The sequence below is a fragment of the Chiloscyllium plagiosum genome, unplaced genomic scaffold (genome assembly GCF_037043375.1).
Source record: "Chiloscyllium plagiosum isolate Xiang-an unplaced genomic scaffold, Cpla_swu_hap1 HiC_scaffold_2, whole genome shotgun sequence".
Classification (NCBI taxonomy): domain Eukaryota; kingdom Metazoa; phylum Chordata; class Chondrichthyes; order Orectolobiformes; family Hemiscylliidae; genus Chiloscyllium; species Chiloscyllium plagiosum.
Window position 1 is genome coordinate 78,118,734 of NW_028270140.1, and position 21,334 is coordinate 78,140,067.

Below are 21,334 nucleotides of genomic sequence, written 5' to 3' on the forward strand. Positions count from 1 at the left end.
TGCAACATTTAAAAGGCATCTGAATGGGTATATAAATAGGAAAGGTTTAGAGGGATATGGGCCAAATGTTTGCAAATGGGACTGGATTAATTTAGGATGTGTGGTCGACATGGATAAGTTGGACCAAAGGGTCTGTTTCCATGCTGTACAGCTCTATGGCTCTAAATAAAATAGTGATATATTTAGTGCTCCAGTTGATACAGTGGCCTCAGATCTCAGCTACATCTAATGGTGGGTGCTTCTCTTGAAGCCATGGATGGGGTGGTGGGATCTGATCTCTCGTATCTGCCTTCAGCTGAAATATGTGTGGCAGTCATCTTTGTCATAGAAATGCCAGAGGAGCATCTATAGAGACTGCTATTCTGCTGTCAATACAGCAGCAGCCTCTATCATGGGCACTTGCATTGTAGATGAACCTTCAGTCAAGTAAGACAAGGAGGCCAATCGTGATAATAATGCACCAAGAGGGGTAGCATCCTCATCAGTGGAATAGCACTCTGGTTCAATGGAGGGAAGGGGGTGATACCACCAGCTTGGGTGCAACTGGCATCCATGTCATGTCACGCCTGTTTGTGTCATCAACACCAATAAACAGGCATGCTACCTACAAGTAGAGGCTCGGTTGTTTAGCACTGTTGCCTCACGGTGCCAGGGACCCAGGTTCAATTCCACCCTCGGGAGACTGTGTGGAGTTTGAATATTCTTCCCATGTCTGTGTGAGTTTCCTCCAGGTGCTCCAGTTTCCTCCCTCAGTCAAAAGATGTGTAGATTAGGTGAATTGGCCAAGCTAAATTGCCCATAGTGTTCAGGAATGCGTAGGTTAGGTGCATTAGTCAGGGGAAATGTAGAGAAATAGGGTATGGGAATGGGTGTGGGTGGGAGGGTTGATGTGAACTTGTTGGGCTGTATGGCCTGTTTCCACACTGTAGGGATTCTATGGTTCTATGAATTAAAGAGCTCATCAACAGAGCCATGATGAACCCCAGCAGATTTGCTTCTGGTTTGATGTAGGATGTTCTTCCTGTTGGGATACCCCATTTCCATTGGAGGAATCAACCAACAGCAAGGGCTTCCCATGAGATAAGGCACCTGCCTTTTGACCAGAACATCCTTCACACCAGGACCTCCCTGACCTAACCCTTCGGGCTCACCCAATTTACATGCATTCCAGGGTTCCATTAATGAGACTCCTTCTCAGGTCTACTATAGTGCTACTGTGGTGTTCCTGGCTGGCAGCTCTAAGAGATGAGACATTCTACCATGTAGGGCCATCACCTCAACAATCAGTGGATAGGCCCACTGCTGGCCCCATTAAATTCTGCCAAATCTGCAGCACAGTAGCATAGATCAGTTCTTTGTAAACAATTTGTATTGATTTCAAACGATAACATTGCATTCAAGAGATTTTCTGACAAAGAAACATGTCATATATAACAAAACATATAACAAAATAAAACACACCAAGTCTGTCAGCATCTGCAGCAAAAATTCACAAGTTGTGCTTTGTGTATTTGGCGGCACCCTACTTCAGAACCAAAAACCAGAAAGATAAATTAGACTTTTAAAACAAAAATATTGATGAATATGGAAAAATACACTGACAGGATATTATTTTTTATCAATCATAATAATGTCACACTCACCTAATTTGTAAATGATGACATAAATTAGAGTCCAAATGGTTCCAGGCACATGAACTACTTCTTTTAGTATTTCACGGGGATTCAACACAGGCAACCTAGTTTCTGTAACAGAGGTTGTTGGAGGTTCAGGCGTGAAGCATGCACAAATGATAGCAATCACATAAATAACAGAGATTGCTACAAAGAGCATATCCCAGCTAATATGGTCCATCATTGTCAAAAGCCCTGCTCCTGAAACGACAGAGCCTGTCTTATAACCCACAACCTGGATGGTGTTGCCATAGCCAATTTCGTCATTACTGAGTAATCGTACTGCTATTCCATCAACAGCAATATCTTGAACTGAAGCAAGGAAGTTCATCAGCAGCAGAATGAATGCCAACATTGGGAAATCAGTCTTTGGATGCAGTTTGGAAATTATTAAACTACATAGAAACAGACCAAACATACTAGATAGCAGCCATTTCTGCTTTGTCCCATATTGATCCACAAATGGAGCCCAAAGTATCTTCAGTAGCCAAGGGAAGTACAAGAACTTAGTCAAACTAATTTTGGTATATGAAATTCCAATAGTTCTGAGGTAAATTGGTAGTAAACCAGATTGTAATCCATAGGGTATTCCTTGTACAAAATACAACAGGCCAAATAATTTCAATTTGTAGGGTGCCATTTCAATTGGATGTTCTCCAAGGTAAATCAAACACTTCCATGTATATCAGTGATGAATTCAATATCTGCAACAAGAACAAAGACAACAATTCTTTATACCCAACACTAATAATTTCATTTGTATCTTAAAGTAGCAGTGTTTTCGGTGTTAATTTTCAAATTGTTGGCTCAATATTAAAGAATAAAACATCTTATTAATAAAGTAGATTTACTACAGGCACTAATTGTATATGATTTTAAAATTGATTAAATACGCTCTTATAAGTGCTGTAATGTATGAGTTAATTATGTTGGTGTTTACAATTACAATTTTACCAGTGAAAATAGAGCTCCAATATCCAAATGCGAATACTGTTTAAAAGGCAATTTAGGATTTCTAACATCGCTGAAAGTGGTCAACAAGTGTTTGTCATTTGCGGGGCCATATTGTGCTCAGATTAGTTTTAATCATTGAGTTAAACACAGCAGTAAATAAGGTTTTTTAATAATTCATGGGATGTAGTTGTCTCTGGCTAGACCAACATTTATTGCCCATTCTTAATTGCCCAAAGAATAATTAGGAGGAGACAACATTGCTGTTGATCAGGAATCACATGTAGGCTGCACTAGACACATAGGGCAGATTTTCTTCTTTCAATATTAGTGACCCAGTTTTTTTTAAAATCTAAGTTATTTGGGTGGAACTGAGAAATAAGAAAGGGATGATAACCTTATTGGGATTGTATTATAGACGCCCTAATAGTCAGAGGGAAATTGAAAACAAACTTGTAAGGAGATTTCAGCTATCTGTTAGAATAATAGGGTGGTTATGGAAGGGAATTTTAACATTCCAAATATAGATTGGGACTGCCATAGTGTTAAAGGGTTAGATGCATAGGAATTTGTTAAGTGTGTACAAGACAGTTTTCTGATTCAGTATGTGGATGTACCTACTAGAAAAGTTGCAAAACTTGATCTACTCTTGGGAAATAAGGCAGGGCAGGTGACTGAGGAGAGCACTTTGGGACCAGTGATCATAATTCTATTAGTTTTAAAATAGTGATGGAAAAGGATTGACCAGATCTAAAAGTTGAAGTTCTAAATTGGAGAAAGGCCAATTTTGACGGTAGTAGGCAAGAACTTTCGAAACCTGATTGGGGATAGATAAAGGGATGACTGGAAAATGGGAAGCCTTCAGAAATTAGATAACAAGAGTCCAAAGAAAGTATATTCCCTGTTGGGGTGAAAGGAAAGGCTGGTAGGTATAGGAAATGCTGGATGAGTAAAGAAATTGAGGGTTTGGTTAAGAAAAAGAAGGAAGCATATGTAAGGTATATACAGGATAGATCGAGTGAATACTTAGAAGAGTATAAAGGAAGTAGGAGTATACTTAAGAGGGAAATCAGGAGGGCAAAAAGGAGACATGAGATAGCTTTGGCAAATAGAGTTAAGGACAAAAGGGTAACTAGGGAGAGAATAGAGCCCCTCAAAGATCAGCAGGGTGGCCTTTATGTGGTGCCGCAGAAAATGAGGGAGATACTAAACGAGTATTTTGCAGCAGTATTTACTGTGGAAAAGGGTATGGAAGATATAGACTGTAGGGAAATAGATGGTGACATCTTGCAAAATGTCCATATTACAGAGGAGGAAGTGCTGGATATCTCGAAACAGGTAAAGCTGGATAAATCCCCGGGACCTGAGCAGGTGTACCCTAGAACTCTATGGGAGGCCAGGAAAGTGATTGCTGGGCTTCTTGCTGAGATATTTGTATCATCGATAGTCACAGGTGAGATGCTGGAAGACTGGAGGTTGGCTAACGTGGTGCCACTGTTTAAGAAAGGTGGTAAGGACAAGCCAGGGAACTGTAAACCAGAGAACCTAACGTTGGTGATGGGCAAGTTGTTGGAGGGAATCTTGAGAGACAGGATGTACGTGTACTTGGAAAGGCAAGGACTGATTAGGGATAGTCAACATGGCTTTGTGCTTGGGAAATCATGTCTCACAAACTTGATTACGTTTTTTGAGGAAGTAACAAAGAGAATTGATGAGGGCAGAGCGGTAAATGTGATATGGACTTCAGTAAGGCGTTCGACAAGGTTCCCTATGGGAGACTAATTAACAAGGTTAGATCTCACGGAATACAGGGAGAACTAGCCATTTGGATACAGAACTGGCTCAAAGGTAGAAGACAGAGGGTGGTGATGGAGGGTTTTTTTCATACTGGAGGCCTAGTGGAGTGCCACAAGGATCGCTACTGGGTCCTCTACTTTTTGTCATTTACATTAATGATTTGGATGTAAGCATAAGAGGTACAGTTAGTAAGTTTGGAGATGACAACAAAACTGGAGGTGTAGTGGACAGCGAAGAAGGTTACCTTAGATTACAACAGGATCTTGACCAGATGGGCCAATGGGCTGAGAAGTGGCAGATGGAATTTAATTCAGATAAATGCGAGGTGCTGCATTTTGGGAAAGCAAATCTTAGCAGGACTTATACACTTAATGGTAAGGTCCTAGGGAGTGTTGCTGAACAAAGAGACCTTGGAGTGCAGGTTCATAGCTCCTTGAAAGTGGAGTCGCAGGTAGATAGGATAGTGAAGAAGGTGTTTGGTATCGTTTCTTTTATTGGTCAGAGTATTGAGTACAGGGATTGGAAGGTCATGTTGCGACTGTACAGGACATTGGTTAGGCCACTGTTGGAATATTGCGTGCAATTCTGGTCTCCTTCCTAATGGAAAGATGTTGTGAAACTTGAAAGGCATTCAGAAAATATTTACAAGAAGTTGCCAGGGTTGGAGGATTTGAACTATAGGGAGAGGCTGAACAGGCTGGGGCTGTTTTCCCTGGAGTGTCAGAGGCTGAGGAGTGACCTTATAGAGGTTTATAAAATTATGAGGGGCATGGGTAGGGTAAATAGGCAAAGACTTTTCCCTGCGGTTGGGGAGTCCAGAACTAGAGGGTATAGATTTAGGGTGAGAGGGGAAAGATATAAAAGAGACTCACGGGGCAACTTTTTCACGCAGAGGGTGGTACGTGTTTGGAATGAGCTGCCAGAGCATGTGGTGGAGGCTGGTACAAATGCAACATTTAAGAGGCATTTGGATGGGTATATGAATAGGAAGGGTTTGGAGGAATATGGGTCCGGTGCTGGCAGGTGGGACTAGATTGGGTTGGGATATCTGATCGGCATGGACGGGTTGGACCGAAGGGTCTGTTTCCATGCTGTACATCTCTATGACTCTATAACAATTTTCATAACAAAGTGACATTAAAATAGTTTACATTTGAAAAATCAAAAAGAGAAATCTGTCAAATCTAGATTTCAGATACTTTTAATCAAACTGTTTAGAGATGTTGCCACTCAACTCTGGAATATGTATGCTCCTTCAGGAATATGCATTCACATGGTCACAAACACAACATGTCACTGAAATAACTCCACAGAGGCTGGCACAGGTCGTTCTGCTATAGAAAACTGTGCTATGGAAAACTGCTAAAGAAAATCAAGTTGTACAAGGTCACTATAGAAAATACTGCATTTGCACAGGATAGTGCATGCAATTTTGAACTGGGCTTCAGTGGTGAGGAAAGGGGATATGGGACTGGGACGGGGAAATAGGAGGTCCCTCAAGTGAAAAGGGAAGAGGGTTCAGAAATCATCCCTTATTGCCCAGAATGCAGGTAAGAATCACCCACAGTGCTGTGGGTCTGGAGTCAAACGTGGGCCAGTGCAGATAAGGATGATAGTTTCTTTCCTTAAAGAATATTAGTGATCCAAACGGGGTTTTCCCCAACAATCGTCAACAATTTCACCATCATCATTCATCTCTTAATTCCAAATTTTTATTGAGTTCATCTGCTGCAGCAGGACTTGAACCCAAATCCCCAGAACATAACCTGGGTCTCTGGATTAACAGTCCAGTGAAAATACCACTGGGCCATTGCTTCCCAGAGTGGGGATGACAAGGAAGGCCAGAGACCTAGGTGGATGGGATGGGGCGCAAGGAAGACCCAGAACCGGGGGAGTAGGGAGGAAGGGCACAAGGAACTAAGACTGTGGGTACAAGGAAGGCCCAGGAACTGGAAGGGCCTCTCTCCCTCTGCCTCCTTTCCATGCTCTTCTCAGATCCCCACTCCCATCAGTTCTCTGATCCCTCGCCCAAACTGGTCCCAATCTCCACAATCCCCCAGTCCTAAAAATCAAGATACATGTGGCAAATCTAGATTTCATTTCACTGTCAGTAATTAGTTTTCAAATGAAAACTTTCTTTTTCTGGTTTTCATACAATCCATATTTCATATAGTTCATACAATTAAATAAGTGGATTCAATGCTAAGGATAGATTAAGATGTTTTGGGCTTAATTAGCAAGATATGTTGCAATAAATATTATAAGATGCTAAGGGGTTGTGGAAGAATTTAGTGTGGTCTAAAGTTGAAAGTCAAGATGTCTGACTAACTCCTTCTTCAGCAAACAAATGAAGGTGAAGCTTTACAAAAGTCAAGGTATCAAAAGAATAGTTTCTTTTCTGTTAGGACAAGAAGGAATATAAGATGGAAAAAGACTGTAAAGATACAATGAAGCGAAAGGATGTATAAGTGGAAAGTCCTACATTTATTTAATGCAATAGTAAAATATAGAGGGATGAGGGCTGCAAATAGGTGGTACCCAGCTGTGATATATTTCTAGAAGCAAGCGTAGCAATTTACAACAAGTGGAGTTTATGGAGGCAATAGATGTCAAGCTGTGTGAAGTTGGGTTTGCAAACTCTGGTTGGACGTAACATTTGATCTCTTGCCACTAAATACCTGGCCCTCACAAGATCACCTAAAACATGTTCAGAAAAGATTTACCAAGATGTTGCCAGTAAAGGAGAGTTTGAATAATATACATTAAAAAGGCTGGATAAGCTGGGACTTCTTTCACTGGAGGGTAGGAGATTGACAGTTGACCTTATAGAGGTTTATAAAATCATGAGGGGAATAGAAAGGGTGAATAGCAAAGGTCTTTTCCCAGAGGCAAAGAGGTCCAAACTAGTGGGCATATTTTTAAGGGGTGATGAGCAAGATTCAAAAAGGACATGAGAGGCAATTCAATTTTTTACAGAGAGTGGTTCCTGTGTGGATTTAAACTGTCAGAGGAAGTGGTAGATGCAGGTCCAGCTAGAATGTTCAAAAGACATTTGGTTAGGAACATGAATAAGAAAGATTTTGAGGGACATGGGCCAAACAAGGCAGGTGGGACTAGTTTAGTTTGGGAACATGGTGGTCATGGACTGGTTCTCTGTTTCCATACTGTATGACTATAAATAAATACATATAAATCTATAAAATAATTCTACCAATGTCCAGAATTAAAAAAGCAAAAAAAAATTTCATCATAATTCAATTGGATGAGATTGACTACATGCCAAAAAGTCATTTTTGGAACTATAATAAGCAAAAATATTTTAAAGAAATACGTTCTTGATCCGTTCTTAAGTGGCTTGGAGACCCACCCTTATTTGCTGGGGTCTCCACAACATTCTTGTTCGGCTGATGAACCTAGGTGGCATAGGCAAAACGTGAGATATGAGTTATAATGGACAACGTCACATTAAGGAATATAGCCACCAGACCATGGGCTAATTTAGCGGTTCTCTTTTGAAACTGAACCAGCAGCAGTTCATTGAGAAGGCCGCTCTCTCAGCGAACACACGATCCACTCTCGGATAATCGGTTCCTGCTTGGGTTTTGCGTTTGATGACTTCGCCAGGGCTGAGCGACGACGTTAATGTGATGGCCTGCTCTCCCCACGGGGGGAAGTGCACGAAGCTTTCGGTTTTTACTGCAACAAAACAAATAAACAAACAATGGTAGAACGTCCGGGGACAATGGGAGGTGATTGTAACAATCTGCAGTGTGACCCGGGGGGAGAGACTCAACACTGTGCCCCTCGCACACACTGGCAGTACAATACTGACATAGAATAGACAGCCTTGTACTGAAACTGTCTGGGCACAGGCTGACACAGTACAGAGGACCCAGTGCTGACAATGTCCGGGAACAGACGGATACAATTCGGAGCACCTTGTGTTCACACTGTCTGGGCACAGACTGATACACTACAGAGGACCCTGTACTGACAATGTCTGGGCACAGACTGATACAGTACAGAGGACTCTGTGCTGACACTGTCCGGGAGCTGTCTGGTACAGTAGAGAGGACCCTGTGCTGACAATGTCCGGGCACAGACTGATACAGTACAGAGGACCCTGCGCTGACACTGTCTGGGAGCAGTCTAGTACAGCACAAAGGACTCTGTGCGGACACTGTCCAGGGACAGACAGATACAGTACAGAGGACCCTGTGTTGACACTGTCCGGACACAAACTGATACAGTACAGAGGACACTGTGTTGACACTTTCCAGGAGCAGTCTGATACAGTACAGAGGTCTCTGTACTGAGACTGTCCGGGCACAGATAGATACAGTACATAACACCATGTGCTGACACTGTCCAGGAGCAGTATGGTACAGTACAGAGGACCCTGTGCTGACACTGTCTGGGCACAGACTGTTGCAATACAGAGGACCCTGTGCTGACACTGTCCAGGCACAGACTGATACAGTACAGAGGACCATGTGCTGACACTGTCCAGGCACAGACTGATACAGTAAAAAAGGACCTTGTGCTGACAATGTTCGGGAGCAGTCTGGTACAGTACAGAGGACACTGTGCTGACACTGTCCGGACACGGTCTGATGCAGTACAGAAGACCCTATGCTGACACTGTCAGGGCACAGACTGATATAGTACAGAGGACCCTGTGCTGACATTGTCCGGGCATAGACTGATACAGTAGAGAGGACCCTGTGTTGACACTGTCCGGACACAGACTGATACCATACAGAGGACCATGTCCTAACACTGTCCGGGAGCAATCTGGTACAGTACAGAGGACACTGTGCTGACACTGTCCGCGAGCAGTCTGATACAGTAGGGAGGACCCTGTGTTGACAATATCCGGACACAGACTGATACCATACAGAGGACCGTGTCCTAACACTGTCCGGGAGCAATCTGGTACAGTACAGAGGACACTGTGCTGACACTGTCCGGACACAGTCTGGTACAGTACAGAGGACCCTGTGCTAACAGTGTCCGGGCACAGAATCATACAGTTTAGAGTACCCTGTGCTGACACTGTCCAGGCACAGTCTGATACAGTAGAGAGGACCCTGTGCTGACACTGTCCAGGCACAGACTGATACAGGACAGAGGACCCTGTGCTGACACTGTCCAGGAGCAGTCTGATACAGTACAGAGGACACTGTGCTGACACTGTCCAGGCACAGACTGATACAGTAGAGAGGACCTTGTGCTGACACTGTCCGGGAGCAGTCTGATACTGTACATAGGACCCTGTCCTGACACTGTCCAGACACAGACTGATTCAGTAGAGAGGACCCTGTGCTGATACTGTCTGGGCACAGTCTGATACAGGACAAAGGACCCTGTGCGGACACTGTCCAAGCACAGACCGATAGAGTACAGAGGACTCTGTGCTGACACTGTCCGGGCACAGACTGGTACAGTACAGAGGACCATGTGCTGACACTGTCCACGAGCAGTCTGGTACAGTACAGAGGGCCCTGTGCTGACACTGTCCAGGCATAGACTGATACAGTACACAGGACACTGTTCTGACATTGTCCGGGCACAGACTGATACAGTACAGAGGACCGTGTGCTGACACTGTCCTGGCACAGACTGATACAGTACAGAGGACCCTGTGCTGACACGTCTGGGAGCAGTCTGGTACAGTACAGAAGACCCTATGCTGACATTATCCGGGCATTGACTGATACAGTATAGAGGACCCTGGGCAGTCACTGTCCGCGAGCAGTCTGATACAGTAGAGAGGACCCTGTGTTGACATTGTCCGGACACAGACTGATACCATACAGAGGACCATGTCCTAACACTGTCCGGGAGCAATCTGGTACAGTACAGAGGACGCTGTGCAGACACTGTCCGGACACAGTCTGGTACAGTACAGAGGACCATATGCTGACACTGTCCGGGCACAGTCTGATACAGGACAGAGGACCCTGTGCTGACACTGTCTTGGCACAGTCTGATACAGTACAGAGGACCCTGTGCTAACACTGTCCAGGCACAGACTGATACAGGACAGAGGACCCTGTGCTGACACTGTCGAGGAGCAGTCTGACACAGTACAGAGGACCCTGTGCTGACGCTGTCTGGGCACAGTCTGATACAGTACAGAGGACCCTGTGCTGACACTGTCCGGAAGCAGTCTGATACAGTAGAGAGGACCCTGTGCTGACACTGTCCAGGCACAGACTGATACAGGACAGAGGACCCTGTGCTGACACTGTCTGGGCCCAATCTGATACAGTACAGAGGACCCTGTGCTGACACTGTCCGGAAGCAGTCTGATACAGTAGAGAGGACCCTGTGCAGACACTGTCCAGGCACAGACTGATACAGGACAGAGGAGGCTGTGCTGACACTGTCTGGGCACAGTCTGATACAGTACAGAGGACCCTGTGCTGACACTGTCCGGAAGCAGTCTGATACAGTAGAGAGGACCCTGTGCTGACACTGTCCGGAAGCAGTCTGATACAGTACAGATGACCCTGTGCTGACACTGTCCGGAAGCAGTCTGATACAGTAGAGAGGACCATGTGCTGACACTGTCCAGACACAGACTGATACAGGACAGAGGACCCTGTGCTGACACTGTCCAGGAGCAGTCTGATACAGGACAGAGGACCCTGTGCTGACACTGTCCGGAAGCAGTCTGATACAGTACAGAGGACCCTGTGCTGACACTGTCCAGGCACAGACTGATACAGGACAGAGGACCCTGTGCTGACACTGTCCAGGAGCAGTCTGATACAGGACAGAGGACCCTGTGCTGACACTGTCCAGGAGCAGTCTGATACAGGACAGAGGACCCTGTGCTGACACTGTCCAGGAGCAGTCTGATACAGTACAGAGGACCATGTGCTGACATTGTCCGGGCACAGAATGATACAGTGCAGAGGACCGGGTGCTGACAGTGTCTGGGCACAGAATCATACAGTTTAGAGTACCCTGTGCTGACACTGTCCAGGCACAGTCTGATACAGTAGAGAGGACCCTGTGCTGACACTGTCCAGGCACAGACTGATACAGTAGAGAGGACCTTGTGCTGACACTGTCCGGGAGCAGTCTGATACTGTACATAGGACCCTGTCCTGACACTGTCCAGACACAGACTGATTCAGTAGAGAGGACCCTGTGCTGACACTGTCTGGGCACAGTCTGATACAGGACAAAGCACCCTGTGCGGACACTGTCCAAGCACAGACCGATAGAGTACAGAGGACTCTGTGCTGACACTGTCCGGGCACAGACTGGTACAGTACAGAGGACCATGTGCTGACACGGTCCAGGAGCAGTCTGGTACAGTACAGAGGGCCCTGTGCTGATACTGTCCAGGCATAGACTGATACAGTACACAGGACACTGTTCTGACATTGTCCGGGCACAGATTGATATAGTACAGAGGACCGTGTGCTGACACTGTCCTGGCACAGACTGATACAGTACAGAGGACCCTGTGCTGACACGTCCGGGAGCAGTCTGGTACAGTACAGAAGACCCTATGCTGACATTATCCGGGCACAGACTGATACAGTACAGAGGACGCGGTACTGACATTGTCCGGGCATTGACTGATACAGTATAGAGGACCCTGGGCAGTCACTGTCCGCGAGCAGTCTGATACAGTAGAGAGGACCCTGTGTTGACACTGTCCGGACACAGACTGATACCATACAGAGGACCATGTCCTAACACTGTCCGGGAGCAATCTGGTACAGTACAGAGGACGCTGTGCAGACACTGTCCGGGCACAGACTGATACAGTACAGATGACCCTGTGCTGACATTATCCGGGCATAGACTGAGACAGTACAGAGGACCCTGTGCAGACACTGTCCGCGAGCAGTCTGATACAGTATAGAGGACCCTGTGCAGACACTGTCCGCGAGCAGTCTGATACATTAGGGAGGACCCTATGTTGACAATGTCCGGACACAGACTGATACCATACAGAGGACCGTGTCCTAACACTGTCCGGGGCAATCTGGTACAGTACAGAGGATACTGTGCTGACACTGTCCGGACACAGTCTGGTACAGTACAGAGGACCATATGCTGACACTGTCCGGGCACAGTCTGATACAGGACAGAGGACCCTGTGCTGACACTGTCTGGGCACAGTCTGATACAGTACAGAGGACCCTGTGCTAACACTGTCCGGAAGCAGTCTGATACAGTACAGAGGACCCTGTGCTGACACTGTCCAGAAGCAGTCTGATACAGTAGAGAGGACCCTGTGCTGACACTACCCAGGCACAGACTGATACAGGACAGAGGACCCTGTGCTGACACTGTCGAGGAGCAGTCTGATACAGTACAGAGGACCCTGTGCAGACGCTGTCTGGGCACAGTCTGATACAGTACAGAGGACCCTGTGCTGACACTGTCCGGAAGCAGTCTGATACAGTCGAGAGGACCCTGTGCAGACACTGTCCAGGCACAGACTGATACAGGACAGAGGACCCTGTGCTGACACTGTCTGGGCCCAGTCTGATACAGTACAGAGGACCCTGTGCTGACACTGTCCGGAAGCAGTCTGATACAGTACAGAGGACCCTGTGCTGACACTGTCCAGAAGCAGTCTGATACAGTAGAGAGAACCATGTGCTGACACTGTCCAGACACAGACTGATACAGGACAGAGGACCCTGTGCTGACACTGTCCAGGAGCAGTCTGATACAGGACAGAGGACCCTGTGCGGACACTGTCCGGAAGCAGTGTGATACAGTACAGAGGACCCTGTGCTGACACTGTCCAGGCACAGACTGATACAGGACAGAGGACCCTGTGCTGACACTGTCCAGGAGCAGTCTGATACAGGACAGAGGACCCTGTGCTGACACTGTCCAGGAGCAGTCTGATACAGTACAGAGGACCATGTGCTGACACTGTCCGGGCACAAAATGATACAGTACAGAGGACCCTGTGCTGACAGTGTCCGGGCACAGAATCATACAGTTTAGAGTACCCTGTGCTGACACTGTCCAGGCACAGTCTGATACAGTAGAGAGGACCCTGTGCTGACACTGTCCAGGCACAGACTGATACAGGACAGAGGACCCTGTGCTGACACTGTCCAGGAGCAGTCTGATACAGTACAGAGGACACTGTGCTGACACTGTCCAGGCACAGACTGATACAGTAGAGAGGACCTTGTGCTGACACTGTCCGGGAGCAGTCTGATACTGTACATAGGACCCTGTCCTGACACTGTCCAGACACAGACTGATTCAGTAGAGAGGACCCTGTGCTGACACTGTCTGGGCCCAGTCTGATACAGTACAGAGGACCCTGTGCGGACACTGTCCAGGCACAGACTGATACAGGACAGAGGACCCTGTGCTGACACTGTCTGGGCCCAGTCTGATACAGGACAGAGGACCCTGTGCTGACACTGTCCGGAAGCAGTCTGATACAGTAGAGAGGACCCTGTGCTGACACTGTCCGGAAGCAGTCTGATACAGTAGAGAGGACCCTGTGCTGACACTGTCCGGAAGCAGTCTGATACAGTAGAGAGGACCCTGTGCTGACACTGTCCGGAAGCAGTCTGATACAGTACAGAGGACCCTGTGCTGACACTGTCCGGAAGCAGTCTGATACAGTAGAGAGGACCCTGTGCAGACACTGTCCAGGCACAGACTGATACAGGACAGAGGACCCTGTGCTGACACTGTCTGGGCACAGTCTGATACAGTACAGAGGACCCTGTGCTGACACTGTCCGGAAGCAGTCTGATACAGTAGAGAGGACCCTGTGCTGACACTGTCCGGAAGCAGTCTGATACAGTACAGAGGACCCTGTGCTGACACTGTCCAGAAGCAGTCTGATACAGTAGAGAGAACCATGTGCTGACACTGTCCAGACACAGACTGATACAGGACAGAGGACCCTGTGCTGACACTGTCCAGGAGCAGTCTGATACAGGACAGAGGACCCTGTGCGGACACTGTCCGGAAGCAGTGTGATACAGTACAGAGGACCCTGTGCTGACACTGTCCAGGCACAGACTGATACAGGACAGAGGACCCTGTGCTGACACTGTCCAGGAGCAGTCTGATACAGGACAGAGGACCCTGTGCTGACACTGTCCAGGAGCAGTCTGATACAGGACAGAGGACCCTCTGCTGACACTGTCCAGGAGCAGTCTGATACAGTACAGAGGACCATGTGCTGACACTGTCCGGGCACAGAATGATACAGTACAGAGGACCCTGTGCTGACAGTGTCCGGGCACAGAATCATACAGTTTAGAGTACCCTGTGCTGACACTGTCCAGGCACAGTCTGATACAGTACAGAGGACCCTGTGCTGACACTGTCCGGAAGCAGTCTGATACAGTACAGAGGACCCTGTGCTGACACTGTCCGGAAGCAGTCTGATACAGTACAGAGGACCCTGTGCTGACACTGTCCAGAAGCAGTCTGATACAGTAGAGAGGACCATGTGCTGACATTATCCGGGCGCAGACTGATACAGTACAGAGGATGCGGTGCTGACACAGTCCGGGAGCAGTCTGTTACAGGACAGAGGACTCTGTGCTGACAATGTTCGGGCACAGACTGATAAAGTACAGAGGACCCGGTGCTGACACTGTCCGGGCACAGTCCGATACAGTACAAAGGACCCTGTGCTGACACTGTCCGGGAAAACTCCAGGAGCAGTCTGATACAGTACAGAGGTCTCTGTACTGAGACTGTCCGGGCACAGACTGATACAGTACATAGCACCATGAGCTGACACTCTCCAGGAGCAGTCTGGTACAGGACAGAGGAACCTCTGCTGACACTATCCGGGCACAGACTGATACAGTACAGAGGACCGTGTGCTGACACTGTCCTGGCACAGACTGATACAGTACAGAGGACCCTGTGCTGACACGTCCGGGAGCAGTCTGGTACAGTACAGAAGACCCTATGCTGACACTGTCCGGGCACAGACTGATACAGTACAGAGGACCCTTTGCTGACATTGTCCGGGCATTAACTGATACAGTATAGAGGACCCTGTGCTGACACCGTCCGGGAGCAGTCTGATACAGTACAGAGGACCCTGTGCTGACATTATCCGGGCACAGACTGATACAGTACAGAGGACGCGGTGCTGACATTGTCCGGGCATTGACTGATACAGTATAGAGGACCCTGGGCAGTCACTGTCCGCGAGCAGTCTGATACAGTAGAGAGGACCCTGTGTTGACACTGTCCGGACACAGACTGATACCATACAGAGGACCATGTCCTAACACTGTCCAGGAGCAATCTGGTACAGTACAGAGGACGCTGTGCAGACACTGTCCGGGCACAGACTGATACAGTACAGAGGACCCTGTGCTGACATTATCCGGGCATAGACTGAGACAGTATAGAGGACCCTGTGCAGACACTGTCCGGGCACAGACTGATACAGGACAGAGGAGGCTGTGCTGACACTGTCTGGGCACAGTCTGGTACAGTACAGAGGATACTGTGCTGACACTGTCCGGACACTGTCTGGTACAGTACAGAGGACGATATGCTGACACTGTCCGGGCACAGTCTGATACAGGACAGAGGACCCTGTGCTGACACTGTCTGGGCACAGTCTGATACAGTACAGAGGACACTGTGCTAACACTGTCCGGAAGCAGTCTGATACAGTAGAGAGGACCCTGTTCTGACACTGTCCAGGCACAGACTGATACAGGACAGAGGACCCTGTGCTGACACTGTCGAGGAGCAGTCTGATACAGTAGAGAGGACCATGTGCTGACACTGTCTGGGCACAGTCTGATACAGTACAGAGGACGCTGTGCTGACACTGTCCGGAAGCAGTCTGATACAGTAGAGAGGACCCTGTGCTGACACTGTCCAGGCACAGACTGATACAGGACAGAGGACCCTGTGCTGACACTGTCTGGGCCCAGTCTGATACAGTACAGAGGACCCTGTGCTGACACTGTCCGGAAGCAGTCTGATACAGTCGAGAGGACCCTGTGCAGACACTGTCCAGGCACAGACTGATACAGTACAGAGGACCCTGTGCTGACACTGTCCGGAAGCAGTCTGATACAGTAGAGAGGACCCTGTGCTGACACTGTCCGGAAGCAGTCTGATACAGTACAGAGGACCCTGTGCTGACACTGTCCAGAAGCAGTCTGATACAGTAGAGAGGACCATGTGCTGACACTGTCCAGACACAGACTGATACAGGACAGAGGACCCTGTGCTGACACTGTCCGGAAGCAGTCTGATACAGTACAGAGGACCCTGTGCTGACACTGTCCAGGCACAGACTGAAACAGGACAGAGGACCCTGTGCTGACACTGTCCAGGAGCAGTCTGATACAGGACAGAGGACCCTGTGCTGACACTGCCAAGGAGCAGTCTGATACAGTAGAGAGGACCCTGTGCTGACACTGTCCAGGCACAGTCTGATACAGGACAGAGGACCCTGTGCTGACACTGTCTGGGCACAGTCTGATACAGTACAGAGGACCCTGTGCTGACACTGTCCAGGAGCAGTTTGATACAGGACAGAGGACCCTGTGCTGACACTGTCCAGGAGCAGTTTGATACAGTACAGAGGACTCTGTGCTGACACTGTCCAGGCACAGACTGATACAGTAGAGAGGACCCTGTGCTGACACTGTCCGGGAGCAGTCTGATACTGTCCATAGGACCCTGTCCTGACACTGTCCAGACACAGACTGATTCAGTAGAGAGGACCCTGTGCTGACACTGTCTGGGCACAGTCTGGTACAGGACAAAGGACCCTGTGCTGACACTGTCCAAGCACAGACCGATAGAGTACAGAGGACTCTGTGCTGACACTGTCCGGGCACAGACTGGTACAGTACAGAGGACCATGTGCTGACACTGTCCAGGAGCAGTCTGGTACAGTACAGAGGACCCTGTGCTGACACTGTCCAGGCAAAGACTGATACAGTACAGAGGAGCATGTGCTGACACTGTCCGGGAAAACTCCAGGAGCAGTCTGATACAGTACAGAGGTCTCTGTACTGAGACTGTCCGGGCACAGACTGATACAGTACATAGCACCATGAGCTGACACTCTCCAGGAGCAGTCTGGTACAGGACAGAGGACCCTCTGCTGACACTATCCGGGCACAGACTGATACAGTACAGAGGACCGTGTGCTGACACTGTCCGGAAGCAGTCTGATACAGTACAGAGGACCCTGTGCTGACACTGTACAGGCACAGACTGAAACAGGACAGAGGACCCTGTGCTGACACTGTCCAGGAGCAGTCTGATACAGGACAGAGGACCCTGTGCTGACACTGCCAAGGAGCAGTCTGATACAGTAGAGAGGACCCTGTGCTGACACTGTCCTGGCACAGTCTGATACAGGACAGAGGACCCTGTGCTGACACTGTCTGGGCACAGTCTGATACAGTACAGAGGACCCTGTGCTGACACTGTCCGGAAGCAGTCTGATACAGTAGGGAGGACCCTGTGCTGACACTGTCCAGGCACAGACTGATACAGGACAGAGGACCCTGTGCTGACACTGTCCAGGAGCAGTTTGATACAGTACAGAGGACTCTGTGCTGACACTGTCCGGGCACAGACTGATACAGTAGAGAGGACCCTGTGCTGACACTGTCCGGGAGCAGTCTGATACTGTCCATAGGACCCTGTCCTGACACTGTCCTGGCACAGACTGATACAGTACAGAGGACCCTGTGCTGACACGTCCGGGAGCAGTCTGGTACAGTACAGAAGACCCTATGCTGACACTGTCCGGGCACAGACTGATACAGTACAGAGGACCCTTTGCTGACATTGTCCGGGCATTAACTGATACAGTATAGAGGACCCTGTGCTGACACTGTCCAGGAGCAGTCTGATACAGGACAGAGGACCCTGTGCTGACACTGTCCAGGCACAGTCTGATACAGGACAGAGGACCCTGTGCTGACACTGTCTGGGCACAGTCTGATACAGTACAGAGGACCCTGTGCTGACACTGTCCGGAAGCAGTCTGATACAGTAGGGAGGACCCTGTGCTGACACTGTCCAGGCACAGACTGATACAGGACAGAGGACCCTGTGCTGACACTGTCCAGGAGCAGTTTGATACAGTACAGAGGACTCTGTGCTGACACTGTCCAGGCACAGACTGATACAGTAGAGAGGACCCTGTGCTGACACTGTCCGGGAGCAGTCTGATGCTGTCCATAGGACCCTGTCCTGACACTGTCCTGGCACAGACTGATACAGTACAGAGGACCCTGTGCTGACACGTCCGGGAGCAGTCTGGTACAGTACAGAAGACCCTATGCTGACACTGTCCGGGCACAGACTGATACAGTACAGAGGACCCTTTGCTGACATTGTCCGGGCATTAACTGATACAGTATAGAGGACCCTGTGCTGACACCGTCCGGGAGCAGTCTGATACAGTACAGAGGACCCTGTGCTGACATTATCCGGGCACAGACTGATACAGTACAGAGGACGCAGTGCTGACATTGTCCGGGCATTGACTGATACAGTATAGAGGACCCTGGGCAGTCACTGTCCGCGAGCAGTCTGATACAGTAGAGAGGACCCTGTGTTGACACTGTCCGGACACAGACTGATACCATACAGAGGACCATGTCCTAACACTGTCCAGGAGCAATCTGGTACAGTACAGAGGACGCTGTGCAGACACTGTCCGGGCACAGACTGATACAGTACAGAGGACCCTGTGCTGACATTATCCGGGCATAGACTGAGACAGTATAGAGGACCCTGTGCAGACACTGTCCGCGAGCAGTCTGGTACAGTACAGAGGATACTGTGCTGACACTGTCCAGACACTGTCTGGTACAGTACAGAGGACGATATGCTGACACTGTCCGGACACAGTCTGATACAGGACAGAGGACCCTGTGCTGACACTGTCTGGGCACAGTCTGATACAGTACAGAGGACACTGTGCTAACACTGTCCGGAAGCAGTCTGATACAGTAGAGAGGACCCTGTTCTGACACTGTCCAGGCACAGACTGATACAGGACAGAGGACCCTGTGCTGACACTGTCGAGGAGCAGTCTGATACAGTAGAGAGAACCATGTGCTGACACTGCCTGGGCACAGTCTGATACAGTACAGAGGACGCTGTGCTGACACTGTCCGGAAGCAGTCTGATACAGTAGAGAGGACCCTGTGCTGACACTGTCCAGGCACAGACTGATACAGGACAGAGGACCCTGTGCTGACACTGTCCGGAAGCAGTCTGATACAGTACAGAGGACCCTGTGCTGACACTGTCCGGAAGCAGTCTGATACAGTCGAGAGGACCCTGTGCAGACACGGTCCAGGCACAGACTGATACAGGACAGAGGAGGCTGTGCTGACACTGTCTGGGCACAGTCTGATACAGTACAGAGGACCCTGTGCTGACACTGTCCGGAAGCAGTCTGATACAGTAGAGAGGGCCCTGTGCTGACACTGTCCGGAAGCAGTCTGATACAGTACAGAGGACCCTGTGCTGACACTGTCCAGAAGCAGTCTGATACAGTAGAGAGGACCATGTGCTGACACTGTCCAGACACAGACTGATACAGGACAGAGGACCCTGTGCTGACACTGTCCAGGAGCAGTCTGATACAGGACAGAGGACCCTGTGCTGACACTGTCCGGAAGCAGTCTGATACAGTACAGAGGACCCTGTGCTGACACTGTACAGGCACAGACTGAAACAGGACAGAGGACCCTGTGCTGACACTGTCCAGGAGCAGTCTGATACAGGACAGAGGACCCTGTGCTGACACTGCCAAGGAGCAGTCTGATACAGTAGAGAGGACCCTGTGCTGACACTGTCCAGGCACAGTCTGATACAGGACAGAGGACCCTGTGCTGACACTGTCTGGGCACAGTCTGATACAGTACAGAGGACCCTGTGCTGACACTGTCCGGAAGCAGTCTGATACAGTAGGGAGGACCCTGTGCTGACACTGTCCAGGCACAGACTGATACAGGACAGAGGACCCTGTGCTGACACTGTCCAGGAGCAGTTTGATACAGTACAGAGGACTCTGTGCTGACACTGTCCAGGCACAGACTGATACAGTAGAGAGGACCTTGTGCTGACACTGTCCGGGAGCAGTCTGATACTGTCCATAGGACCCTGTCCTGACACTGTCCAGACACAGACTGATTCAGTAGAGAGGACCCTGTGCTGACACTGTCTGGGCACAGTCTGGTACAGGACAAAGGACCCTGTGCTGACACTGTCCAAGCACAGACCGATAGAGTACAGAGGACTCTGTGCTGACACTGTCCGGGCACAGACTAGTACAGTACAGAGGACCATGTGCTGACACTGTCCAGGAGCAGTCTGGTACAGTACAGAGGACCCTATGCTGACACTGTCCAGGCAAAGACTGATACAGTACAGAGGAGTATGTGCTGACACTGTCCAGGCATAGACTGATACAGTACACAGGACACTGTGCTGACATTGTCCGGGCACAGACTGATACAGTACAGAGGACCCTGTGCTGACACCGTCCGGGAGCAGTCTGATACAGTACAGAGGACCCTGTGCTGACATTATCCGGGCACAGACTGATACAGTACAGAGGACCCGGTGCTGACTCTGTCCGGGAAAACTCCACGATCAGTCTGATACAGTACAGAGGACCCTGTGCTGACACCGTCCGGGAGCAGTCTGATACAGTACAGCGGACCCTGTGCTGACACTGTCTGGGCACAGTCTGGTACAGGACAAAGGACCCTGTGCTGACACTGTCCAAGCACAGACCGATAGAGTACAGAGGACTCTGTGCTGACACTGTCCAGGCACAGACTGATACAGTACATAGCACCATGAGCTGACACTCTCCAGGAGCAGTCTGGTACAGGACAGAGGACACTCTGCTGACACTATCTGGG

At 49.1% G+C, this 21,334-nt stretch overlaps 1 protein-coding gene across 4 annotated transcripts in view; it reads right to left on the bottom strand.

Moving 5' to 3' along the window:
* The window catches only part of slc33a2 (solute carrier family 33 member 2), a 160,972-nt gene that overhangs the window by 99,785 nt on the left and 39,853 nt on the right, over positions 1-21,334 (bottom strand). For 3 of the 4 annotated variants that reach the window (XM_043712139.2, XM_087997932.1, XM_087997940.1), the window contains exons 2-3: positions 7,789-8,117; positions 1,644-2,377 (exon numbers count right to left, since the gene is read on the bottom strand). In XM_043712139.2, the coding sequence (XP_043568074.1) occupies positions 1,644-2,313 (670 nt within the window). In that variant the 5' untranslated portion in view covers positions 2,314-2,377; positions 7,789-8,117. The remainder of the gene's footprint in view (positions 1-1,643; positions 2,378-7,788; positions 8,118-21,334) is intronic. The other variant, XM_043712148.2, reaches the window with a different exon arrangement.